The sequence below is a fragment of the Canis lupus genome, chromosome 21 (genome assembly GCF_048164855.1).
Source record: "Canis lupus baileyi chromosome 21, mCanLup2.hap1, whole genome shotgun sequence".
Classification (NCBI taxonomy): domain Eukaryota; kingdom Metazoa; phylum Chordata; class Mammalia; order Carnivora; family Canidae; genus Canis; species Canis lupus.
In genome coordinates this window covers 31,278,875-31,304,223 of record NC_132858.1, presented here as the reverse complement: position 1 = coordinate 31,304,223, position 25,349 = coordinate 31,278,875, and the positions used below count along the sequence as shown (strand labels likewise).

General features: G+C 37.4%; 1 protein-coding gene across 5 annotated transcripts in view; it reads left to right on the top strand.

The window, feature by feature from the left end:
* Positions 1–25,349, top strand: part of SEPTIN14 (septin 14) — a 92,678-nt gene that overhangs the window by 33,057 nt on the left and 34,272 nt on the right. For 2 of the 5 annotated variants that reach the window (XM_072791311.1, XM_072791312.1), the window contains 4 exons: positions 7,724–7,844; positions 8,212–8,407; positions 15,426–15,612; positions 17,861–18,022. In XM_072791311.1, coding sequence (XP_072647412.1) covers positions 7,724–7,844; positions 8,212–8,407; positions 15,426–15,612; positions 17,861–18,022 — 666 coding nt within the window. Of the gene's footprint in view, positions 1–3,775; positions 4,071–7,723; positions 7,845–8,211; positions 8,408–14,893; positions 14,982–15,425; positions 15,613–17,860; positions 18,023–25,349 lie in introns of those variants that run through there. The other 3 variants (XM_072791313.1, XM_072791310.1, XM_072791315.1) reach the window with 3 other exon arrangements.

Here is a 25,349-nt window from a genome sequence, read left to right as displayed (position 1 = left end):
GACAGCTGAGGAAAAAAATAGAAAAATAATTAAAAGACCATAAGGAAAAGTTAAGGAAAATAAATGACAGTACCAGAAGGAAGATTCTATGTATAATTAGGGTTCCAGAAAACACCAAGAGGGACAGAAGGCCAGAAAGCATCTTTGAACCAATCATAGCTGAGAACTTCCCTAGTTAGGGGAGGGAAACAAGCATTCTGATCCAGAAGATAGAGGAGTCATCCCCAAATCAATAAAAACAGTTCAACACCTAGACATTTATACTGAAACTTGCAAATTCCAAAGAAAGATAAAATCCTTAAAGCAGAGAGAGACAATAGATCCCTAATTTATATGGGGAGAAATATTAGGTTAACAGCAGACCTCTCCACAGAGACCTGGCAGGCTAGAAAGGGCTGGAAATATATTCAGGGTCCTAAATGAGAACATGCAGCCAAGAGTACTCTATCCAGCAAGGCTCTCATTCAGAATAGGAGAGATAAAGAGCTTCCAAGATAGGCAGAAACTGAAAGAATATGTGACCACCAAACCGGCTCTGCAAGAAATATTAAAGGGGACCCTGTAAAAGAAAGAAGAAGTCCAAGGAAACAATCCACAAAAACAGGGACTGAATAGATATTACAATGACACTAAATTCATATCTTTCAATAGTTACTCTGAACGTGAATGGGCTAAATGAACCCATCAAAAGACAGAGTACTGGACTGGGTAAAAAAGCAAGACCCATCTTTTTGCTGTCTACAAGAGATTAATTTTAGACCTAAAGACACCTACAGCCTGAAAATGAATGAGTGGAGAACCATTTACCATTCAAATCGTCCTCAAAGGAACGCTGGAGTAGCAAACCTCATATCAGATAAATTGTTTATCCTAAAGACTGTAGTAAGAGATGAAGAGGGACATTATGCCAATAATATCAGTTAATAACCAATGTAAAGAGATACTTAGATAATAATACACTAATAGTAAAAGACTTCAGCACAGCACTTTCTGCAAATGACAAGTATTCTAAGTGCAACATCGCCAAAGAAACAAGAGCTTTAAATGATACACTGGACCAGATGGATTTTGCAGATATATATAGACCTTTGTATCCGAATGTAACCTAATACACATTCATTTCACTTGCACATGGTACTTTCTCCAGGATAGACCACATACTGGGTCACAACCAGGTCTCAACCGATACCAAAAGACTGACTGGGACGGTCCCCTGCATATTTTCAGACCACAATGCTTTGAAACTAGAACTCACTCACAAGAAGACATTTTGGAAGAGACTCGTGGAGGTTAAACAAAATCCTGCTAAAAGACAAATCGGTCAACCAGGAAATTGGAGAAGAAATAAAAAGATTAATGGAAACTAATGAAAATGAAGATGCAACCATTCAAAATCTTTGGGATATTTCTAAGAGGGAAATAGATTATAATACAAGCATCCCTCAAAAAAATTGGAAAAAACTCAAATACAGAAGCTAACATCACACCTAAAGGAACTAGAGAGAGAGCAGCAAATAAAGCATTCACCAAGAGGAAGAAGAGAGATAATAAAGATTTCAGCAGAACTCAATAAAATAAACACCAGAACTGTAGAACAGATCAACAAAACCAGGAGTTGGTTCTTTCTTTGAAAGAATTAATAAGATAGATAAACCACTAGCCAGCCTTATTAAAAAGAAAAGAGAAAGACTCAAATTAATAAAATCATGAATGAAAGAGGAGAGAACACAACCTAAACCAAGGAAATAAAAATGATTTTAAAAACATATTATGAGCAGCTAGAAGAAGTGGATGCATTTCTGGAAAACCACAAACTACCAAAACTGGAACAGGAATAAATAGAAAACCTGAAAAGGCCAATAACCATGGAGGAAATTGAAGCAGTCATCAAAAACCTCCTAAGACACAAAAGTCCAGGGCCAATTGGCTTCCCAGGTGAATTCTATCAAACGTTTAAAGAAGAAACAATACCTATTCTACTAAAGCTGTTCTGAAAGCTAGAAGGGGATGGAGTACTTCCAAATTGTTTTATGAGGCCAGCATCACTTTAATTCCAAAATCAGACAAAGACCCCACCAAAATGGAGAATTGTAGATATTGATCCCTGATGAACATAGATGCAAAAATTCTCAACAAGATATTAGCCAATAGGATCCAACAGTACATTTAAGAAGTTTATTCACCATGACCAAGTGAGATTTATACCTGGGATCAAGTGTGGTTCAACACTCATAAAACAATCAATGTGATAGATCATATCAACAGGAGAAAAAACAAGAACCGTATGATCCTCTCAATAGATGCAAAGAAAGCATTTGACAAATACGGCATCCATTCCTTTTTTTAAAAAGATTTTATTTATTTATTCATGAGAGACACTGAGAGAGAGAGAAGCAGAGACACACACAGGCAGAGGGAGAAACAGGCTCCATGCTGCTGGGAGCCCGACATGGACTCAATCTCGGGACTCCAGGATTACGCCCTGGGCCGAAGGCAGGTGCTAAACCACTGAGCCACCCAGGGATACCCTACAGCATCCATTCCTGTTCAAAATTCTTCAGAGTGTAGGGGTAGAGGGAACATTCCTCAGCATCTTAAAAGCCATCTACAAAAAGCCCACAGCAAATATCATTTTCAATGGGAAAACCCTGGGAGCCTTTCCCCTAAGATCAGGAACAAGATAGGGATGTCCACTCTCACCACTGCTATTCAACATAGTACTAGAAGTCCTCGCCTCAGCAATCAGACAACAAAAAGAAATAAAAGGCATTCAAATTGGCAAAAAAGAAGTCAAACTCTCCCTCTTTGCAGATGACATGAAAGGGTATGTAGAAAACCCAGGCCACTCCACCCCAATATTGCTAGAACTCATCCAGCTATTTGCCAGTGTGGCAGGATTCAAAGTCAATGCCCAGAAATCAGTGGCATTTCTATACACTAACAATGAGACTGAAGAAAGAGAAAATAAGGAATCAATCCCATTTACAATTGCACCAAAAAGCACCGATACCAGGAATAAACCTAACCAAAGAGGTAAAGGACCTGTACCCTAAAAAACTACAGAACACTTCTGAAAGAAATTGAGGAAGACACAAAGAGATGGAAAAACTTTCTTCAGAGAGTTGGAACATATCATGTTAAGATTTGTATGGAATCAGAAAAGACCCCAAATAGAGGACTATTGAAAAAGAAAACCAGAGCTGGGGGCATCACAATGCCAGATTTCAGGTTGTACTACAAAGCTGTGGTCATCAAGACAGTGTGGTACTGGCACAAAAAAAAAGACACATAAATCAATGGAACAGAATAGAGAACCCAGAAATACCCCCTCAACTCTTTGGTCAACTAATATTTGACAAAGCAGGAAAGACCATCCACTGGAAAAAGGACAGTCTCTTCAATAAATGTTGCTGGGAAAATTGGACATCCACATGCAGAAGAATGAAACTAGACCATTCTCTTCCACCAGACACAAAGATAAACTCAAAATGGATGAAAAATCTCAATGTGAGACAATCCATCAAAATCCTAGAGGAGACACAGGCAACACCCTTTTTAAACTTTGCCACAGCAAATTTATATCTATGAAGGCAAGGGAAACAAAAGCAAAAATGAATTATTGGGACTTAATCAAGATAAAAAACTTATGCACAGCAAAAGAAGTAGTCAACAAAACTATAAGATATCCTATAGAATGGGAGAAGATATTTGCAAATGACAGATCAAAAAAGGGCTAGTATCCAAAATTTATAAAGAACTTATTAAAATTCAACACCCAAGAAACAAGCAATCCAATCATGAAATGGGTAAAAGACATGAACAGAAATTTCACCAAGGAAGACATAGACATGGCCGACAAGCACATGAGAAGATGCTCCTCATCACTTGCCATATAAATCAAAACCACAATGAGATACCACTTCACACGTGTGAGAATGGGGAAAATTAACAAGACAGAAAACCACAAACGTTGGAGAGGATGTGGAGAAAGGGGAACCCTCCTGCACCGTTGGTGGGAATGTGAACTGGTGCAGCCACTCTGGAAAACTGTGTGGAGGTTCCTCAAAGAGGTAAAAATAGAGCTGCCCTACGACCCATCAATGGCACTACTGGGGATTTACCCCAAAGATACAGATGTAGTGAAATGCCAGGACACCTACACCCCAATGTTTATAGCAGCAGTGTCCAGAATAGCCAAACTGGGGAAGGAGCCTTGGTGTCCATCGACAATGAATGAATAAATAAGATGTGGTCTATATATATAATGGAATATTACTCAGCCATTAGAATCAACAAATACCCACCATTTGCTTCGACGTGGTTGGAACTGGAGGGTATTATGCTGAGTGAAGGGAGTCAATCAGAGGACAATCATCATATGGTTTCACTCATACAGGGAATATAAGAAATAGTAAAAGGGATTAAAGGGGAAAGGAGAGAAATTGAGTGTGAAATATCAGAGAGGGAGACAAACCATGAGAGACTCCTAACTCTAGAAAACAAACAAGGGGTAGTGGAAGAGAAGGTGGGCAGGAGCATTGGGTGACCTGATGATGGGTTCTGAGCTGGCACCTGACAGGATGAGCACTGGGTGTTATACTATATGTTGGCATATCGAACTCCAATAGAAAATATACCAAAAAAATTAATAAAATAAAATGAAAGGAAAGGAAAGAAAAAAATAAAAATTATAACATATATGTAAAAAACAAAACTCATCATTAAAAAGTAATTGGAAAAATATGAAAATAACTGAAAAACCGAGAGACTAAAGAATTTAAAAAAAAACAAAACATGAATGCTATATCTGTTTTCTCCAAAACCTAAGGTTTGCATCTCCCTATGTTCAGTACATTGTGTTGGCCAGTTCTTGCTGCTGATGTTCAGGGGGATGGACTGTTGCCTTAATTCTCAGGTGCCCTTGCCTTTGTGGAAAGGTCCCTCCCTTGCCAGGGGGCTGGGGTTAATGTAGGCAGCTCTGCATTGCATTATGTGTTGCTATTTCACTCCTGCAAGCTCTCTACACTGAAGGGCAGCATGTGGATGGCAGTGGCCTGCTCTCTAGCTCTGTAGCTGAAGGTCATGCCCCCACTCCTCAGTGAGTCCTCACAGAAAAGCAGTCAGTCACTCTTGTCTCCTTGGTTTTCATCCAAACTTTGTGTTCACCCAGCCTGTGACCGTTTTTTTTTTTTTCCTCAGGCATGCAACTGAGTTTCAGGTTTCTAAATTTTATAGACTCCTGGATCGTCAACCCATGCCATTTCTCCTAGGGGACAAAGGGGTCTTGCTATGCCTCTGCCTTTTGCTGGGCACCTGTGTGGAAAGCAGTTGTTCAATCATTCAGCTGCTCACAGTTTATGGCAACACAGAGCAGAAAGCTGGTGCAGAAACTCACTGTTTTCAGTGGCCTTCCCCTCTCCTAAGTGTGAGAACTCTGCCACACTCAGGCACACTTGTTCTTTTTGTGACCCTGGGGATCCCAAGACCACGATGTCACACCTGGGATTCCATCCCACACCACCCGAGCACCTTAAGGCAGGCGCATCTCCCACTGTTGCAGACTTCTAAAAGTTCTGACTTTGCACCCTGCAGGTTATATTTTGTGAAAGCCTCCTTAAGCAGGCTCCCTCCCTTTCACCGTATCTTCAGATATATCTTCCTGGATTTAAGTCTCCACAACTCCTACCTTCCAAAAAAGTGGGTGCTTTTCTGCTTATAGAAAGGCAACATTTTTTTCCTCAGATATCTGATTGATTCCACATGTTTCAGAATGACTTGCTAACTCCCTAGCTGTATTCGATGGACCAGTGAAACTTAGGGTCCCCTACTGCTCTGTCATCTTAACTCCACTGGCCTGCTCTACTTGATTTTGATGGGAGTTCTCTGTGCCTCCTGGATCTGGATGTCTATTTTCTTCCTCAGATTAGGGACATTTTCAGTTACTGTTTCTTCAAATAAAATTTCTGCCCCCTTTCTCTCTCTTCTTTTCTAGGACTCCTATAATATTCATGTTATTACATTTGATGGAGTCACTGAGTTCTGCAAGTCTGTTCTTGTGTAATGCTTTCTCTATGCTGTTCAGCTTCTTTAATTTCTGTTACTTTGTCTTCTATGTCATTAATTAATTCCCCTACTTCTTCCAGCCCACTGTACATTGCATCAGGCCTGTTTCCAATCTCATTTATTGTACTCTTCATCTCTGACTTTTTTTTTTTTACTCTTCTCTCTCTGCAGTGAGGCCTCACTGATCTCTTATATTCTTTTTTTTTTAAGCCCAGAGAATATCCTTGTGATTTTTGCTTTAAATTCTCCATCAGACATGTTACTTCTATCTGCTTTGCTTAGATCTCTGGTTGTGAACTTATCTTGTTCTTTCACTTGGGATGAATTCCTCCGTTTGACATTTTATCTAAGGTTTGCCTTATTTTGTATGTTAGAAAAGCCCATTATGTTTCCTGGTCCTGATACTCTCAGGACCCCTGAATGGGTCATGCTGTGTCCAGGGTCTGATGCTTCAGGGAGTGCCTCTGGTTTGTGCTCCATGCATTTGCTTTTGCTCTATTCTTCACACCAGTGGTCTGCAGAGGCTTTCCTTGCCTGCAGTGGGCAGTGCTTGACCCCTGGCCAAAATGGTTTTAACTAAGTGTGCTCTGGTCTGCTTGTTGACTGAGACCTGATACTACTTCCACTAGGACTGAAGTCCTGCAGAACTTTCAGGTCAGGAGACATAGTGTGGGCAGGGTTTCTGCTGGTCTTCTGTAGGTGGAGCCTGCCACATTGTGCTTGAAGCAAGTTTGACTTGGAAGGGTATTCCCACCAGAGTGCAAGGGGTGGGGCTTTGTGCAAGCAAGTTTAGACAACCAGTGGTGGCACTGTGCTGCTTCCAGCAGCTCTGTGTTTATGCTGACTGACAGATGAGGGAAATGTTGCCAGGCAGCTCTTTTGTTCCCAAGATGCATCTGCGAACAATGCCTTTTTGGTCTGTACTTGGAGAAGAGTAAATAATCTGCCCCCTGTGTGCCCTAGGCAATGATCAGAGTGCTATTTCCATGGGATCTGCTACTGAGTTGTTTGCCTGCCCTCTCTCCAGGAGCAGCACAGTGCCCTTGGAGCTCTATCCTAGCCAAGGCAGCTCACCTTCAAAACTGCAGGCTTTAAGCCCCACTGGTTGCAAGAACTCACGAAATTCAGCCCTTCTAGATTTCCAATCCCATACCTTTTGCAAAACATTCTCTTTGTGTGTTCCCCTGTGTGCTCCTCTTTCATTCTTCCCTGCAGCTCTGGCTCTCTTCTTACAGCAGCACCTATGATCTTTTTCTCCCCTCTACCACTTCTCCACATTTCCTGCCTTCTTTGATGTGGCCTGTTCTCTCCCTTTAGTTGTGGAGTTTGTTCTGTCATTCTTCAGATTGATTTCTGGGGATATTTAGGATGATTTCATAGTTATCCATTTATATTGATGAGACAAGATGAGCAAGATGAGCCTAGGTCCTTCTACTCCACCACCATCCTCCTCTTCTTCCTCTCTATTTACTATTTTTTAAGTTGAAGCAAAATTTATGTGTCTGGAAAAAGACTTATTTGCTCACAAATTTGCTTCATTTGAATATTGTCTGAATTATGATAATCAAATGATAACTGTAATTTCTTCAACATGTTAAAATCGTATTTCAAATGATATTACTAATTCTAATTAATACTTTTTCATTTTTATTTTTTTAAGCAAAAAGGAGATAGTGTCCGTTGCTTAACAATGCTTGGTCATTTTGGTTTTGAATGTTTGCCTCATCAATTGGTGAACCGATCTATCCAACAAGGATTCTCTTTTAATATTCTGTGTGTGGGTAAGTGCCTGACTCCTCTTCTGAATTATTAATTTTCTCAAATGCTCATTTCAATTTATCTTAAGTAGTGTAACACTGGTGCTGTTACTTCAAGACTGTGTCTTTTCATCTGTGTTTGTTTCCATCATGTTAGTCATATTACTTAGACTTTTTTCTTTAAATGTTTCAGTGCTCTTCAAAATCTGATGTATCTTTATGTATATATTTTTCTATATTATATTAATGACTGAGTCAAGAGAAGCATGTATACTTTAAAGGACATTATAGTCATTGATGTATTTGAGACCCTTTAAGCCACTTTAAGAGTTAAGAGTGTTACTTCTCAGCCATCTTATGCCCCTAGATAATGTATCTATGTTTATTACAGGAGAAACTGGGATTGGAAAATCAACACTCATTGACACATTATTCAATACTAATTTGAAAGACAAAAAATCCTCGCATTTTTACTCAAATGTTGGACTTAAAATTCAGACATATGAACTTCAAGAAAATAATGTTCAATTGAAATTAACTGTTGTGAGAACTGTGGGATATGGTGATCAAATAAACAAAGAAGCCAGGTTAGTGATTTCTTATTTTGATAATAAAAGATTTTCTTATTTCAAGGAATTTAGTATCTTTGTTGATATTTCCGTGTCTATATCACTCCCTTCTGCCTCTATCTTCACACAGCTTTCTCTGCTACCTTTATATCTCTTTTAAAGACATTTGTTGTTGCATATGAGTACCTAGATAATGCAAGATAATCTTATTTATATACTCTTTACTTTCAAGAAGATTAAGTCCTAGGGTAGCTCTATTTTTAACTTCTTGAGGAACCTCCATGCCATTTTCCAGACTGGCTGTAGCAGTTTGCATTCCCACCAACAGTGTAAGAGGGTTCCCCTTTCTCCACATCCTTGTCAACATTTGTTATTTCTTGACTTGTTAATTTTATCCATTCTGACTGGTATGAGGTGGTATCTCATTACAGTTTTGATTTGTATTACCCTAATGATAAGTAATGTTGAACATTTTTTCATGTGTCTGTTGGCCATTTGTATGTCTTCTTCAGAGAAATGTCTGTTCATGTCTTGTCCATTTCTTGACTGGATTATTTTTGGGGTGTTGCATTGAATAAGTTCTTTGGAGATTTTAAATTCTAGTTCTTTATATGATGTCATTTATGAATACCTTCTCCTATTTCATAGGCTGCCTTTAATTTGGTTTATTGTTTCATTTATTGTTCAACAGCTTCTTATCCTGATGAAGTCCCAATAATTCATTTTTACTTTTGTTTTTCTTACCTTTGGAGATATGCCTTAGAGAGAAATTGCTGCAGCCAAGTTCAAAGATGTTGCTGCCTGTGTTCTCCTCTAGGATTTTGATGGATTCCTGTCTGGATTCACAGTTAGGTCTTTCATCCATTTTATTTTATTTTATTTTATTTTATTTTATTTTATTTATTAATTTAATTTAATTAATTTAATTTTTGAAGCTTTTATTTATTTGTGAGAGACCCAGAAAGAGAAGCAGAGGCAGAGACATAGGCAGAGGGAGAAGCAGACTCCCCAGGGAGCCCGATGTGGGATTCGATCCCGGGACTCCAGGATCATGCCCTGAGCTGAAGGCAGACACTCAACCACTGAGCCACCCAGAGGCCCCTTTCATCCATTTTAAATTTATTTTTGTGTATGACATAGAAAGTCACCTTGTTTATTTTATTATTTTTAAAAGATTTTATTTATTTATTCATAAGAGACGAGAAAGGCAGAGACATAGACAGAAGGAGAAGAGACTTCCCTGTGGGAAGTCTGATGAAGGATTCAATACCAGGACCCTGGGGTCATGACCTGAGCCAAAGGCAGATGCTCCACCATTGGGCCACCACGTGTCCCTAAAGATGGTCCAGTTTAATTTTTCTGCGTGTGGCTGTCCAGGTTTTCCAACACCATTTGCTGAAGGGAATGTCTTTTTAATTTTTTTTAAAATTTTTATTTATTTATGATAGGCACACAGTGAGAGAGAGAGAGAGGCAGAGACACAGGCAGAGGGAGAAGCAGGCTCCATGCACCGGGAGCCTGACGTGGGATTTGATCCTGGGTCTCCAGGATCGCGCCCTGGGCCAAAGGCAGGCGCTAAACCGCTGCGCCACCCAGGGATCCCGGGAATGTCTTTTTATATTGGATATTCTTTCCTGCTTTGTCAAAGATTAGTTGATCATAACGTTGATGGTCCATTTCTGGGTTTTTTATTCTGTTCCATTTATTTGTGTGTCTGTTTTTGTGCCAGTATCACACTCTTGATGATCATGGCTTTGTAATACAGCTTGAAGTCTGGAATTATGATGTCCCCCAGTTTTGCATTTCTTTTTCAACATTCCTTTGACTATTTGGGGTCTTATCTGGTTCTGTTCAAATGTTAGGATTGTTTGTTCCGGCTCTATGAAAAACGCTGATAGTATTTTGTTAGGGATTGCACTGAATATGTAGATTGTTCTGGGTATGGCCTCTTCCAATCCATGAACAGGGAATGTTTTTCCATCTCTTTGTGCTTTCCTCCATTTCTTTCATGAGTGTTCTGTAGTTTTTAAGGTATAGATCCTTTACCTCTTTGGTTAGGTTTATTCCTAGTTATCTTATGCTTTTGGGTGCAATTGTAAATGGAATTGATTCCTTGATTTCTCTTTCTGCTACCTCACTGTTACTGTATAGAAACGCAATTAATTGGGACACCTGGGTGGCTCAGCGGTTGGGTGCCTGCCTTTGGCTCGGGGCGTGATCCCAGGGTCCCAGGATCGAGTCCCATGTTGGGCTCCCCACATGAAGCCTGCTTCTCCCTCTGCCTGTGTCTCTGCCTCTCTCTGTCTCTCATGAATAAATAAAATATTTAAAAAAACAAAAGAAATGCAACTAATTTTTTTGCATTGATTTTATATACTGTAACTTTGCTGAGTTCTTGTATGAGTTCTAGCAATTTTGGGGTAGAATCTTTTGGGTTTTCAACATAGAGTATCATGTTATCTATGAAGTTTTGTTCTTCTGAATGTCTTTTATTTCTTTTTGTTGTCTGATTGCTGAGGCTAGGACTTCTAGTACTATGTTGAATAACAGTGATGAGATTGGGCATCCGTGTCATGTTCCTGGCCTTAGGGAATGGCTCTCAGTTTTTCCCCATTGAGGATGATATTTTCTGTGGGTTTTTTGTATATGGATTTTATGATATTGAGGAATGTTCCCTCTATCTCTACACTGCAGAGGTTTTATCAAGAAAGGAAGGAATGTTGTATTTTGTCAAATGCTTTTTCTGGATCTACTTAGAGGATCATATGGTTCTTGTCCTTTCTTTTATTAATGTGGTTCATCACATTGATTGATATGTGGATGTTTAACCACCCTTACAGCCCAGGAATTAATCCTACTCGGTCATCGTGAATAATCCTTTTGATGTATTATTGGATTGTATTAGCTAGTGTGTTAGTTAGATTATTTATATCTATATTCATCAGGAATATTGGTCTGTAAATCTTTTTGGTGGAGTCTTTGTGAGATTTTGGGATCGAAGTAATGCTGGCCTCATAGATTGAGTTTGGAAGTTTTCCCTCCTTTTCTACTTTTTGAAGCAGCTTCAGAAGAAGGAGTCCTAATTTTTCTTTAAATGTTTGTTAGAATTCTGCTGAGATGCCATCTGACCCTGGACTCTTGTTTATTGGGAGATTTTAAAAAATATTTATTTTATTTTATTTGTGTATTTTTTATTGGAGTTCGATTTGCCATCATATAGTATAACACCCAGTGCTCATCCCATCAAGTGCCCTCAGTGCCCATCACCCAGTCACCCCTTCTCCCCACCTGCCTCCCCTTCCATTACCCCTTGTTCATTTCTTAGAGTTAGGAGTCTCTCATGTTTTGTCTCCCTCTCTAATTTTTCCCACTCATTTTCCTTCCTTTCTCCTATATTCCTTTCACTATTTCTAATATTCCCCGTATGAGTCAATCAGAGGACAATCATTATATGGTTTCACTCATATGTTGGGAGATTTTTGATGACTGCTTCATTTTCTTTGCTGGTTACGGGTCTGTTCAGGTGTTTTTATTTCTTCCTGTTTCCGTTTTGGTAGTCTATAAGTTTCTAGGAGTGCATCCATTTCTTTCAGATTGCTAAATTTGTTGGCATAGAGTTGCTCATAATATTGTCTCAGAATTGTTTTATTCTTGATTATTGGTAGTGATTTCTCCTCTTTCATTTATGATTTTGATTTTTGGGTCTTTTCTATTTGAAAAGTCTGGGTAGGGGTTTATTTATCTCAATTATTTCAAGGAACCAACCCTACTTTCCTTGACCTGTTTTACTGGCTTTTTAAAAATTTTTTTGATTTTTTTTTTAAATCGTTGATTTTTTTATTTCTGATCAAAAAAATTCTGATAGATTTGATATCTGATCATTGATTTCTGCCCTAATCTTTGTTATTTCTCTTCTCCTGCTGGAGTTAGGCCTTATTTGCTCTGTAATGTTATGTTATATATTTGAGACTTTTCTTGTTTTTTGAGAAAGGCCAGTTTTGCTATATGCTTCCATCTTAGGATCACTTTGCTGCATCATAAATGTTCTGAAATGTTGTATTTTCATTTCCATTTGTTTCCATGTATTTTAAAAATTCTTCCTTAGTTTCTTGTTGACCCATCCATTCTTAGTAGGATTCTCTTCCATGTATTTATGGTCCTTCTATGTTTTTCCTGTAGTTGCTTCAAGTTTTAAAGCACTGTGTTCTGAAAATATGTATCATATTATCTCAAACATTTTGTACTGGCTGAGTCCTGATTGTGACCTGATATGTTATCTCTTCTGAAGAGTGTTCCATATGCATTTGAGAAGGATGTGCATCTGCTGGTTTAGGATTAAATGTCTGAATGTATCTGTGAAGTCCATCTGGTTCAGAGTGTCATTTGAAGTCTTTGTTTCCTGGTCAATCTTCTACTTAAAAGATCTGTCCATTGCTGTGAGGGAGCGTTAAAGTACCCTACTATTATTGTATTATTATCAATGAATTTCTTTAGGTTTGTTTTCCTTAGCTAGGATCACAAATATTTATGTGTTAGATCTTCTTGTTAGATAGATGCTCTTATTATGATATATTATCCTTTTTCATCCAGGATGGATGACTCTGTGTAAGTGGCTGTATTGTACTATGTGTTGGTGTTTTGTTCCCTGAAGGCTTTCAGCATGGGATGGGATAAAAAAGGCTTTCAGCATGGTGGGATAAAAATGATGGTGTCACAGTAGTCCATGATGGTCTGCTTTTGTTGATTTTGATCCAGTTCTCTGTGCCTCCTGGATCTAGGTATCTGTGCTTTCCCTCCAGATTAGGGAATTTTTCAGATATTATTTCTTTCTCTCTTTTTTAAAGATTTTATTTATTTATTCATGAGGGACACACAGAGAGAGGCAGAAACATAGGCAGAGGGGGAAGCAGCCTCCCCTGTAGGGAGCCTGATGCAGGACTCGATCGCAGCATTATTACCTGAGCCAAAGACAGACACTCATCCACTGAGCCACTTGGGTGTCCCTCAGCTATTATTTCTTGAAATAAATTTTCTGCTTCCTTTTCTCTCTTCTTCTTCTGAGAGTCCTGTACCATGGATGATATTATGTTTGGTGTAGTCACTGAGTTCCATAGGTCTATTCTCCTTTTGCATAATTCTTTTTTTTTTTTTTTTTTTTTTTTTTTTTTTGTTCAGCTTGGTGACTTTCTTCCATTACTCTATCTTCTAGGTCACTAATTCATTCCTCTGCCTTTTCTTTCTGCTGTTCATTCTGTCAATCATTAATTTAGTTTATTGTGCTCTTCCTTTCTGCTGTTTGTTCCTTATCTCTTTGTTAAGGTTCTTACTCATGTCTTGGACTTTTCTCAATTCCAGTGAGTCCTCATGCTCATTGCTTTAAATTTTCTATGAGGCATATTACTTTTATCTGCTTCGCTTTGATTGGGTTGTCCTATTCTTCCAATTTGCATAAATTTCTCTGTCTCCTCATTTTGTCTGCTTCTTTGTGTCTGTTTATGTGTGTTAAGAATGTCAGCTATGTCTTTTTCTCTTAAAAGTAGTGACTTTATGAAGAGGAGGTTCTGTGTAGTGTTCCCTGTGCACTGGAACCTGGCACTTGAGTAGAGTATCCTATGTGTGTTGCTTACATCCTGCTTTTGTGTCATAGTCATTTTTCCTTTCAGTTCAGTCACCTGCACTGACTCTTTGCCTGTTGTGGACACTGCTTGTTCTCTGTACTTAGTAGAACCCAGGTAAGGCAACTCTTAGGGGTTGTGCCTGCTGGAGAACTTGGGGGTAGGGTAGTAGTTTTAGCCAAATTTTCTTTGTGCAACTAGTCTTATGCTGGATCCCTTGAAGTGCTGAGGCAATGGGAGTCTTGGCTTCAGTGTGAGAGGATGTGGGTTGCTGGGCATGGTGTGTGATGATAGGTGTGCATGCTGGTTCAGGTGTGCAATGGTGGCTGTGCACCCAGCAGCTGGGCAGGGATTATATGCAGCTTAACAAAATTTTCCCTGAGCTCAGGGCTGAGGCTGGCAGGCTTGGAATGTGGGGGTCCTCAGGAAAACTTGTGGACATGGCACATTGCTAGCAATTTGGTTAGCTACTGTCTGTGCAACCCAAGGTCCTGCAGATGGCCCTGTGTTTATGCTGGGGAATGGGAGAGCAAAATGACACCTGTTGGGTCCTTCATTTTCAGTGACATCTCCTAACATGCTCTGAAATCAGTATAAATGGATATGTCTCCTGTTTGCCCTCAGCACTATGTAAACTACCATATTTTTAAAGATTTATTTATTTATTTATTCATTTATTTATTTATGATAGACGTGGAGAGAGAGAGAGAGAGAGAGAGAGAGGGAGGCAGAGACACAGGAGGAGGGAGAAGCAGGCTCCATGCTGGGAGCCTGATGTGGGACTCGTCCCAGGCTCCAGGATCGAGCCCTGGGCCAAAGGCAGGCGCTAAACCACTGAGCCACCCAGGGATCCCTAAACTACCATTTTTTATGTTACCTCCATGCACAGGTTGCTGAATCTTTAAGGGGAATGATACAGCTATCACTAGTCCTCTAGGCTTGCCCAGGGTCAAGTCAGTGGGCATTTAAAGCTCCAGGTAGGTTTTAAGCCCCATTGGTTATACAAACTCATAGAATTCAGCCCCTCTGGCTTTAAAAATCAAAAGCTACGTGGGTTTGTCTTCCCTGTGTGAACTCCCTGGCACAAGGATCTGTTTCTCTCCCCTCTCTGCACATGCAGGTCCCTCCCTCTTATGAACAGTCTTCCTCCCCCTTTCTGACCTTCCTAAACATTCAGATGCAGCTTCTTTTGTGTATTAAGTCATGGAATTTGTTTTGCTAGCGTTTGGATCACTCTCTGATTTATTAACTTGGATGTGGGTGATATCTATTTGTAAACATGGGATACAGTGAACTGTGTCCTACTCTGCCATCATCCCAAGCTCCCCCGTATTAATTATATTAATTAAATGGTTAAAAGGCAGAGTATAGGTGTTATTAATCTGTCATGCTAATCTGTTGAAATAATCTTTTTATTTCAGCTACCAACCTATAGTTGACTATGTAGATGCTCAATTTGAGGCTTATCTTCAAGAAGAATTGAAAATTAAACGTTCCTTCACTGACTACCATGATTCCCGTATACATGTGTGCCTTTACTTCATTTCACCTACAGGACATTCTCTGAAGTCTCTTGATCTATTAACAATGAAAAACATTGACAGTAAGGTGTGTTAGATAAATCCATCAGCCTATTAAGATTTGATAATTATTTTGTGATAATGTATAACTTGAAGGTATTTGAATACAAGAATTTATATGTTAATGTTAAAATATAATTTTTTCTATTAATCTTTAAAGCACTTCTCTTAATTTCCAAAGTATAGCATTGCAACGTACCACAGACTTAGTAGTCTAAACAGAAATTAATTTTCTCAGTTATGGAAAGTAGAAGTCCAATATGAAAATGCCACCAAGGTATTTTTTTCTTTGAAAACCTATTTTTTTTTTTAAATGATAGTTGCCTTCTCACTGTGTCCTCACATGGTGTTTCCTCTGCACATATCTGATGTCTGTATGTCTGTTTCTTACTGGGGGTTTGGGCCTCAACATAGGCACCGGGGTGGGATGATAATACATTCAGCCCATAGCATTTGATAAACTTCAACCTTAGTTTGCTTTCCAGAAAAATTTAATTAGGTATTAGGAAAATAAGATACAGGTTAAAAAATAATAAGATAAAAATTTACAGTTTTTTTGTGATTTAAGATAACAGAGATTGTGGTAATTTATCTGTAATTTTCAAATTGAATTCATTCTACATCACTATAAAGCAATCCCATTAACATTTATCCGTTACCACTGATTATGTGAAACATGAAGTTTTCATGATCTTGGTTAGTGGTCTATCACAGAGGATTCAGAATGCAATATGTATGAATATATTTTTTCCAGTAGAGGGTAAATATATATATATGAAAGAAATTTTTATGCCATGAGTTCTTTTTTATCCTTTATTAGGGTAAAGAGAGAAAAAGTACAAAATCTGGTTTCTTTTTATCAAAGAAGTCTTGGCTTTTGCTCTATATGGTTCAAACTGGAAAGAAATTTTGTATTTTAATGTTACATGTCACCAAGTTTTTAAAAAGAAGTTAGACTTCTAGTTAAAATCAAGAGCTGCCTCAATTTCTTTATTATTAGTATATTCAATTGCCAGGGACACTCAGTTTTATTTTTAATATTATGGGTAGCTCTTATCATGAAGCAATTTCCAGATATAGAAAATTGTTAATTTTTTTTTACAAGAACATACAGGAACAATGGGGTGGGCAATGGTGATTTTGTGTGTCTATTGTCTTCTCTTCTAGGCTGCTCAGTTCCCTTCTGCAATAAGTGACTTTCATTCCTCAAGTCTAAATATCTAAATTATTAACATGGAAATTTTCCATTTATTATATGTTAAGGTTTTACTATCATTAGAAGATAGCTTTCTTAGCAATACAATCCAAGATATTTGAATCTACCTTAGAAGTTGTATGCTTTTTATTGTGGAAGGAATTATTTAAGATTCTAAAATTAGGTAAAAATTTGAACATCCGTGTTATTATTGAAGCCCTAGATTTGTACAAGGATTTTTTAAAATGTGCTTTGAAGAATCTAAAACAAAAACAATACACCTGGAGCTTATTTTTATGCATTCTTACCATATCACAAAACTTGATATTATGTAGCTATGATTTAATAAGATAACTTATCATAATAATAATAAAATGTATCTTAGAATTTTGCAAATTTTTTTATTTCTACAAAGTTTAATTATTAAAATGTAGGGAGAGAGGAGTGATCATATTGTAGAACTAGGAAAAAAGTTTATGAATAAAATTTCAACCTCAAATATACAATATAGAAATAATACCTTTTTACAAATTACAGATATATTTGTGAGCAAAGTGTTATACACATGTATACATGTCGTCAGCCTTCAGAGTATGGTAACAAAAGAAGGGTCTATTATTTTTAGATGGCCTTTGGAAAACACAAGCAAATCTATCTACAAAGGCATGGATTTATGGAGAAAGGGATGCAAATGAATGGCAGGTAGAAGGACAAAATTAATTTAGGGTACAGTTTTGATGAAAGCACTCAGTTTAATAAGACATCAAATTGATAATGAATTAATTGGACTATCTTATTCTACTACTTACATTTTACAAACTCAAATGTGTTGAAAGTGTAAGAAAGCTTGAGAAAAGAAATTTGAAACCTCTATACCTGAATTCTAACAAAAGGTTAATCTTCAAAAGTATTGATGAAAATCAGTACTTGGAAAGCCATTTTGTGAGGAAGGTACAGTAGTAGCCAGTGATTATCTAGTTGTAAAAATTTATTGTCAGAGCTTGTAAGGTTTTGATGTAAAAATTCCAAGATTAACAACAAATCCTCAATGGTAGGATTTTGTTTGCTACCTTATTTACAGGTGAACATTGTACCATTGATTGCCAAAGCAGATACAATTTCTAAATATGATTTACAGAAGTTCAAGTGTAAAATAATGACTGAATTGGTTAGTAATGGCATCCAGATATATCAGTTTCCAACAGACGATGAACCTACTGCTCAGGCGAACTCTTCAATGAATGTAAGTTTTTTTTTTTTTTATGAATGTAAGCTTTTAACTATTGCATATCAATTCTATTTTGTGCAAAAATAAAAATATAATTTATAAGTAACAATATTAGTAATAAATTGTCACTTGTATCTGACAAAGATACTTTAAAACCTATTGCAAAATCTCTTTTCTTTCCTCTCCTCACTTCTCTCTTTCATCTCTCCCTCCCTCCTTTTTCTTCTTTCTTTCTTTCTTTCTTTCTTTCTTTCTTTCTTTCTTTCTTTTCTTCTTTCTTCCTTCCTTCTTTTTTCTTTCCTTTAGTTATTCTCCTCTACTACCTCTAAGACCTCCTCTCACCAATATAGGCAACCACTAATCATCTTCCCTATTGTAGATGATTTCTCTGTTCTGAACACATCATATGAATAGAATTAATGATACTTGATCTTTTCGTGTACTTATTGGCTATTAGTATATCTTCTCAGAGAAATATTTGCTTGTATTTCTTTTAAAGGTTCTGGAAAATGGAAAAAAAGATTCATTTTTAAGTGAACTTTTGTCTTTTTATCATTGGTCTGTAGATTATTTATATATTCTAGACACAAGTTTCTTATATGTTCCTCAATACAACTTGGAAGTATTTTCTCCCAAGCTGTTGGTCATTTCCTCACTTTCTTTTTACCATCATTTGAAACACAAAAGGTTTAATTTTGATGAAGTCCAATTTATCTGTTGTTGTTGTTGTTGTTGTTGTTGTTGTTTACAGTTTTGGTGTCATATCTAAGACTACCTTGCTAAATCCAAGGTAATAAATTTTTATGTTTTCTTCTAAGAGTTTAAAAAATTATGGTAAAATACACATAACATGAAATTTACCATCTTACATATTTTGCAGTGTACAGTGGAGTGGTATTAATCATTCACAGTTTTGTGCTCCCGCCATCACATCTATCCACAGAACCCTTTTCACAGTGCAAAACTGAAAGCCTGTATGTAACTCCACATTATCCCTCCCCATAGCCCCTGGAAACTACCATTGTACTGTCTGTCTATAAATTTGACTGGTCAGGATAATTCCTGAGAAGAGAATTATGCAATATTTGTCCTTTAATGTTTGTACAACTATTTCTTGGAGTCCTATATTTGATTACTCTGAGTATATTTCAAGAAGTGGAATTGTTAGATTTTATGGTAATTTTATGTTTAATTTTTTGGAGATCTGTCATACTGTTTCCATAGTGTCTGCACTAATTTTCATTATTAACTGCAGTGTGCAAGTATTCTAGTTTCTCTACATCCTAACCAATGCTTGCTCTTTTCTGTTTTTTTTTAAATAATAGCTAATCTTAATAGATGTGAGGTGTTATCTCACAGTGGTTTGATTTGAATTTTCCTAATGATTACTGATGTTGAACATCTTTATATGTGCTTTTGACATTTGTATATTCTCAATGAAGGAATGTCTAAATATCCATTGTATTTAGTTGTCTCATTTGTTGGTGTGCAGTTGTTAATAGTATTTATTTATTTTTATTTTTGTTTCTGCAAAGTTAGCAGTAATGTGTCTCTTTCATATCTGATTCTAGTAACTTGAGTCTCTTCTTTTCTATCTTGGTTGATCTGACTAACGGTTGTCAATTTTTTCAAAGAATCCATTTTTAATATCTTTCATTTTTCTGTATTTTACTGTTCCTTATTTTTTCTTTTTTTGTATATTTTTATTGGAGTTATATTTTCAACATATAAGACTGAGTGTTCATCCCATCAAGTGCCTAACTCAGTGCCTGTCACCAATCACCCCATCCTCCCGCCCACCTCCTCTTCCACTACCCCTTGTTCATTTCCCAGAATTAGGAGTCTCTTCATGTTTTGCCACCCTCTCTGATTTTTTCCACTCATTTTCTCTCCTTCCCCTATGATCTGCCCTGTTTTTTATATTCCCCGTATGAGTGAAACCATAAGATGATTGTCCTTATTTCATTAATTTGCACTTTACCCAGTATATTGCCTTCCTTCTGCCTGCTTTAGGTTTAGAATTTTTTCCTTTTTTAGTGTCTTAAAATAAGTGGTTAGGTTGTGGATTTGAAAATTATCTTTTTTCTTTTGTAAAATTTAAAATTAAATAACAGGGATGCCTGGGTGGCTCAGCGGTTAAGTGTCTGCCTTCAGCTCAGGGTGTGATCCTGGAGTCCCAGGATCGAGTCCTGCATCGGGCTCCCTGTATGGAGCCTGCTTCTCTCTCTGCCTGTGTCTCTGCCCCTCTCTCTCTCTTTCTGTGTCTCTCATGAATAAATAAATAAAATCTTTAAAAAATTAAAAAATTAAATTAAATAACATAGAGTGTATTATTAGTTTCAGAGGTGGAGTTTAGTGATTCATCAGTTGCATGTAGCATCCAATGCACACTAATCAAGTGCCCTCTCTAACATCCATCACCCAGTTAATTGCCCCATCCCCCATCTATTTCCCCTCCAACAACTCTCAGTTTGTTTCTTATAGTTAAGGAACTATAGGAACTATAGAAACTCTTATGGTTTGTTTCCATCTCTGATTTCATCTTATTTTATTTTTCCTTCCTTTCCCTTCTTTTCATCAGTTTTTCTTAAATTCCAACAGATGAGTGAAATCATATGATATTTGTCTTTCTCTGACTGATTCATTTTGCTTAGCATAATACTCTCTATTTCCTTCCACGTCATTGCAAATGGTAAGATTCCATTTTTTGATGCCTGAGTAATATTCCATTGTATACATATCACATCTTATTTATCCATTCATCATACAATACGTATTTGGGCTCTCTCTCCATAGTTTGGCCATTGTGGACATTGCTGCTATAAGTATCAGGATGCATGTACCCCTTTGAATCAGTATTTTTGTATCATTTGGGTAAATACCTAGTAGTGCAATTACTGGATCTTAGGGTAGTTCTGTTTTTAACTTTTTGAGGAACCTCCATACAGTTTGCATTCCCACCAACAGTGCAAGAAGGTTCCCCTTTCTACACATCCTTTCTAATACCTGTTGTTTCTTAGGTTGTTAATTTTAGCAATTCTCTCAGGTGTGAGGTGGTATATCATCATGGTTTTGGTTTGGTATTTCCCTGATGATGAGTGACATTGAATATCTTTTCAAGTGCCCCTTAGCCATTTATATGATCTTTGGAAAAGTGTCTATTTCTGTCTTTTGCCCATTTTTTAACTGGATTATATGTTTTTTTGGTTGTTGAGTTTGAGAAGTCCTTTATAGGTTTTGGGTAGTAACCCTTTACAGATATGTCATTTGCAAATATCTTCTCCCTGTTGGTTGCCTTTTAGTTTTGTTGATTGTTTCCTTTGTGGTGCAACAGCTTTTTATCTTGATGAAGTCCCAATAACTCATTTTTGCTTTAGATTCCCCTGCCTCAGGTGATATGGCTAATAAAAAGTTGCAAGGCTGAGGCCAAAAAGATTTCTGGCTGTGTTCTCTAGGATTTTGATGGTATTCTGTCTCACATTTAGATCTTTCATCCATTTTGAGTTTATTTTTGTTTTATGGCATAGGAAAGTGGTCCAGTTTCATTCTTTTGCATGTTGCTGCCCAGTTTTTCCAACACCATTGTTGAAGAGACTTTTTTCCCTTTGGATAGTCTTTCCACTTGTTTGAAGATTAGTTGATCATAGAGTTGAGGGTCCATTTCTGGGTTCTCTATTCTGTTCCATTGATCTGTCTGTTTTTGTACCATACTGTCTTCTTTTAAAAAAGATTTTATTAAAAGAAAAGATCTTATTTATTTATTTATTTATTTATTTATTTATTTAACACAGAGAGAAAGTAAGAGCACAAGCAAGGGAAGTTGCAGAGGGAGAGAGCCTACAGAAGCAGACTCCCCACTGAGAAGGGAGCCTATTGTATGGCTCAAACCCAGGACCCTGGCATCATGACCTGAGCTGAAGGCATCACACTTAACTGACTAAGCCACCCAGACACCCTAGTATCATACTGTCTTGATGGCTAGCTTTATAAAATAGCTTGAAATCCAGAATTGTGATAGCTCCAGTTTTGTTTTTCTTTTTCACAATCATTTGTCTATTTGAGGTCTTTTCTGGTTCTGTACAAATTACAAATTACAGGCTTATTTGTTCTAGTTCTGTGAAAAAGGTTGGTGGTATTTTGGTAGGGATTGCATTCAATATGTATATTTCTTATGTATGCTAAAATGTAGACATTTTAACAGTGTTTGTTTTTTGAATACATGACCATGAAATATTTTTCCATATATTTGTGTCCTCTTCAATTTCTTTCATAAGTGCAGAGATCTTTTACTTCTTTAGTTAGATATATTCATAGGTATCTTACAGTTTTTGGTGCAGTTGCAAATGGGATCGATTTCTTGGTTTCTTTATCTGCTGCCTCATTATTGGTGTATAGAAATGTAACAGATTTTGGAGGAAGACGGTGGAGGAGTAGGGGACCCTAGTTTTATCTGGAATTCAGCTATATAGCTATCAAATCATTCTGAACACCTATGAACTCAACCAGAAATTTAAGGAAAGAATTGTTGCAATTTTTCAGAGAGAAAAGAGACCACTTTTTGCAAAGTAGGAGGTGTGGAGATGTGAATTCCAGGCTATATATTGGAAGATAAATGGGTGGAGGCAGGGGAGGGTACCTCCAAAAGCGGGGTACCAGAAAGCAATATAGCAGCAGAGTGTAAAATCAAAACCTTTACAAGTCTGCTCCAGTGAGGGACATTCCTGCCTGAAAGGCACTCAGGTGGTGAGCAGGTGGAACCTTAAGAGGGACAATGTGGTCTCAGGATCCCTGGGATCATAAAAAGAACACGGGTGTCTGAGTGTGGCCGAGCTCCCAAGGATTAGAGCAGGGAAGCTAGCTGCAAACATAGAGCCCAGGAATGGGCTTTCAGCTCTGTGTTGCCATAAACCACAAACTGTGGCAGGGTCTGATGACCACTCTCAGCAGGGGTCTAGCAAGGGGCAGAACCATGGCAAGACCCCTAATCATCCCCCAAGAGGAGTGGCACAGGTGCACACCACCAGAGTCTTTAAAGTTTGGAGACTCAAAACAGGTCGCAAGCCTGAGATAAAAGTGCTTGGTCACAGGCTGTGTGAACATGGAGTGTGGATGGAAACCAGGGACACAAGAGTGATTGCTTTTCTGTGAGGGCTCACTGAATATTGGGGGTGCAATCTTTCAGCTCCAGAGCTGGAGATTGGGAGACTGCCATTTTCATTTTAATCCCCTAAAGTGGTATGGGAAGCCTCCAGGGAACAAAAGCAAAGAGAAATCCTGAGCCATTTACACTGAACCTGGCCCCTGACTAGGGCGGTGTAATTCCCACCAGGCAAAGCCACCCGAGAATCAACACATCAGGCCCCTCCCCCAAAAGACCGCAGGAACATCTGGCTAACACCAAGGTTACAGATCACACAGAACTGCAAAACTGCAGCACGAGGGGCAAATGGTATATAGAATTCATGTGTTTTTTACCTCATGATTCTTTAGTCTTTCAGTTTTAATATATTTTCCTTTTTAACTAATTTCTCATTTTATCAACTCTTTTTTAAAAGTTTTGTTGAATTTTCATTTTTACAGTTATATTCTATCTTTTCATTGTATATAATTTAATTTTTGTAAATGTGTAAGTTTTTCTTTCTTTACAATTGCGGGATCCAGTTTTCTTCTAAAAGAAGAAGAAAGAAAGAGAGGGGAGCAGTAGGTATATTTGAGTAAATTATAGCTCATAAATTCCCCAATCTGGGGAAGGAAATAGGCATTCCAGTCAAGGAGGCACAGAGAACCCCCTTCAAAAAATTAGGTCAACACCTTGACAGGTAATAGTGAAGGTTGCAAATTTCAGAGATAAAGAGAAAATCCTGAAAGCAGCTCAGGCAATAGGTCTTTAATCTACAAGGGTAAAAATATAAGGCTGGCAGCAGAGCCATCCACAGAGACCTGGCAGATGAGAAAAGACTGGCATGATATATTCAAGTGCTAAATGAGAAAAATATGCATCTAAGAATACTTTATCCAGCAAGGCTGTCATTCAGAAAGGAAAGAGAGATTAAAGAGCTTCCAGGACAAACAGAAACTAAAACAATTTGTGATCACTATATCAGCCTTGTAAGAAATATTAAAGGGGATCCTTTAAGTAAAGAGAGAGTCCAAAAGCAACACAAACCAGAAAAGGAAAGAGCCTATATCCAGAAACAGTGACTTTACAGGGAATACAATGGTATTAAATTCATAGTTTCAATAGTTACTCTAAATGTAAACAGACTAACTAATCCAATCAAAAGATACAGGGTAGTAGATTGGATAAAAAAAAAAAAAAAAAAAAAGCAAGACCCATTGATATGCTATCAACAAGAGACTCATTTTAGACCCAAAGGCAACTCCAGGTTAAAAGTGCGGAGATGGAAAACCATTTATCATGCCAATGTCCATCAAAAGAAAGCTGCAATGGCAATCCTTATTTCAGAAAAATTAGATTTTAAACCAAAGAGTGCAATAAAAGATGAAGAAAGACACTATATCATAGCTAAAGTGTCCATCCAACAAGAAGATCTAACTATTGTAAATATTTATGCCCCTTAAATGGGAGCATCCAATTATATAAACCAATTAATAGCTAAATTAAAGAAATACATTGATAATAATACCATAATAGTAGGAGACTTTAACACCCCACTCAAAGATCAGAAGATCAACAAAGATCAGAAGATCTAAATTAAAGGAATACATTGATAATAATACCATAATAGTAGGAGACTTTAACACCCCACTCAAAGATCAGAAGATCAACAAGGAAATAAAAACTTTGAATGACACACTGGACCAGATGGACTTCACAGATATATTCAGAGCAGTTCATCATAAAACATTCTTTATGATACACATTCTTTTCCTGAATGCATATGGAACATTCTCCAGAATATGCCACATAATGAGTCACAAATTTCGTTTAAAGTAGTATCAAAGGCCTGAGATCATACAATGCATATTTTTAGACCATAATGTTTTGAAACTTGAACTCAATCACAAGACGAAATTTGGAAGGAATTCAAACACTTGGAGGTTAAAGAATGAATGGGTCAACCAGGAAATTAAAGAAGTTAAAAAAATTATGGAAACAAATGAAAATGGAAAAAAAACAATGGTTAAAAACGCTTGAGATGCAGCAAAAGTGGTTCTAAGAGGGAAGTATATAGCAATGCAAGCCTTTCTCAAGAAATAAGAAAGGTCTGAAATACAGAAGCTAACTTTACACCTAAAGGAGCTGGAGAAAGAATGGCAAATAAATCTTAAACCAAGCAGAAGAAGAGAATTAATAAGGATTAGAACAGAAATAAATGAA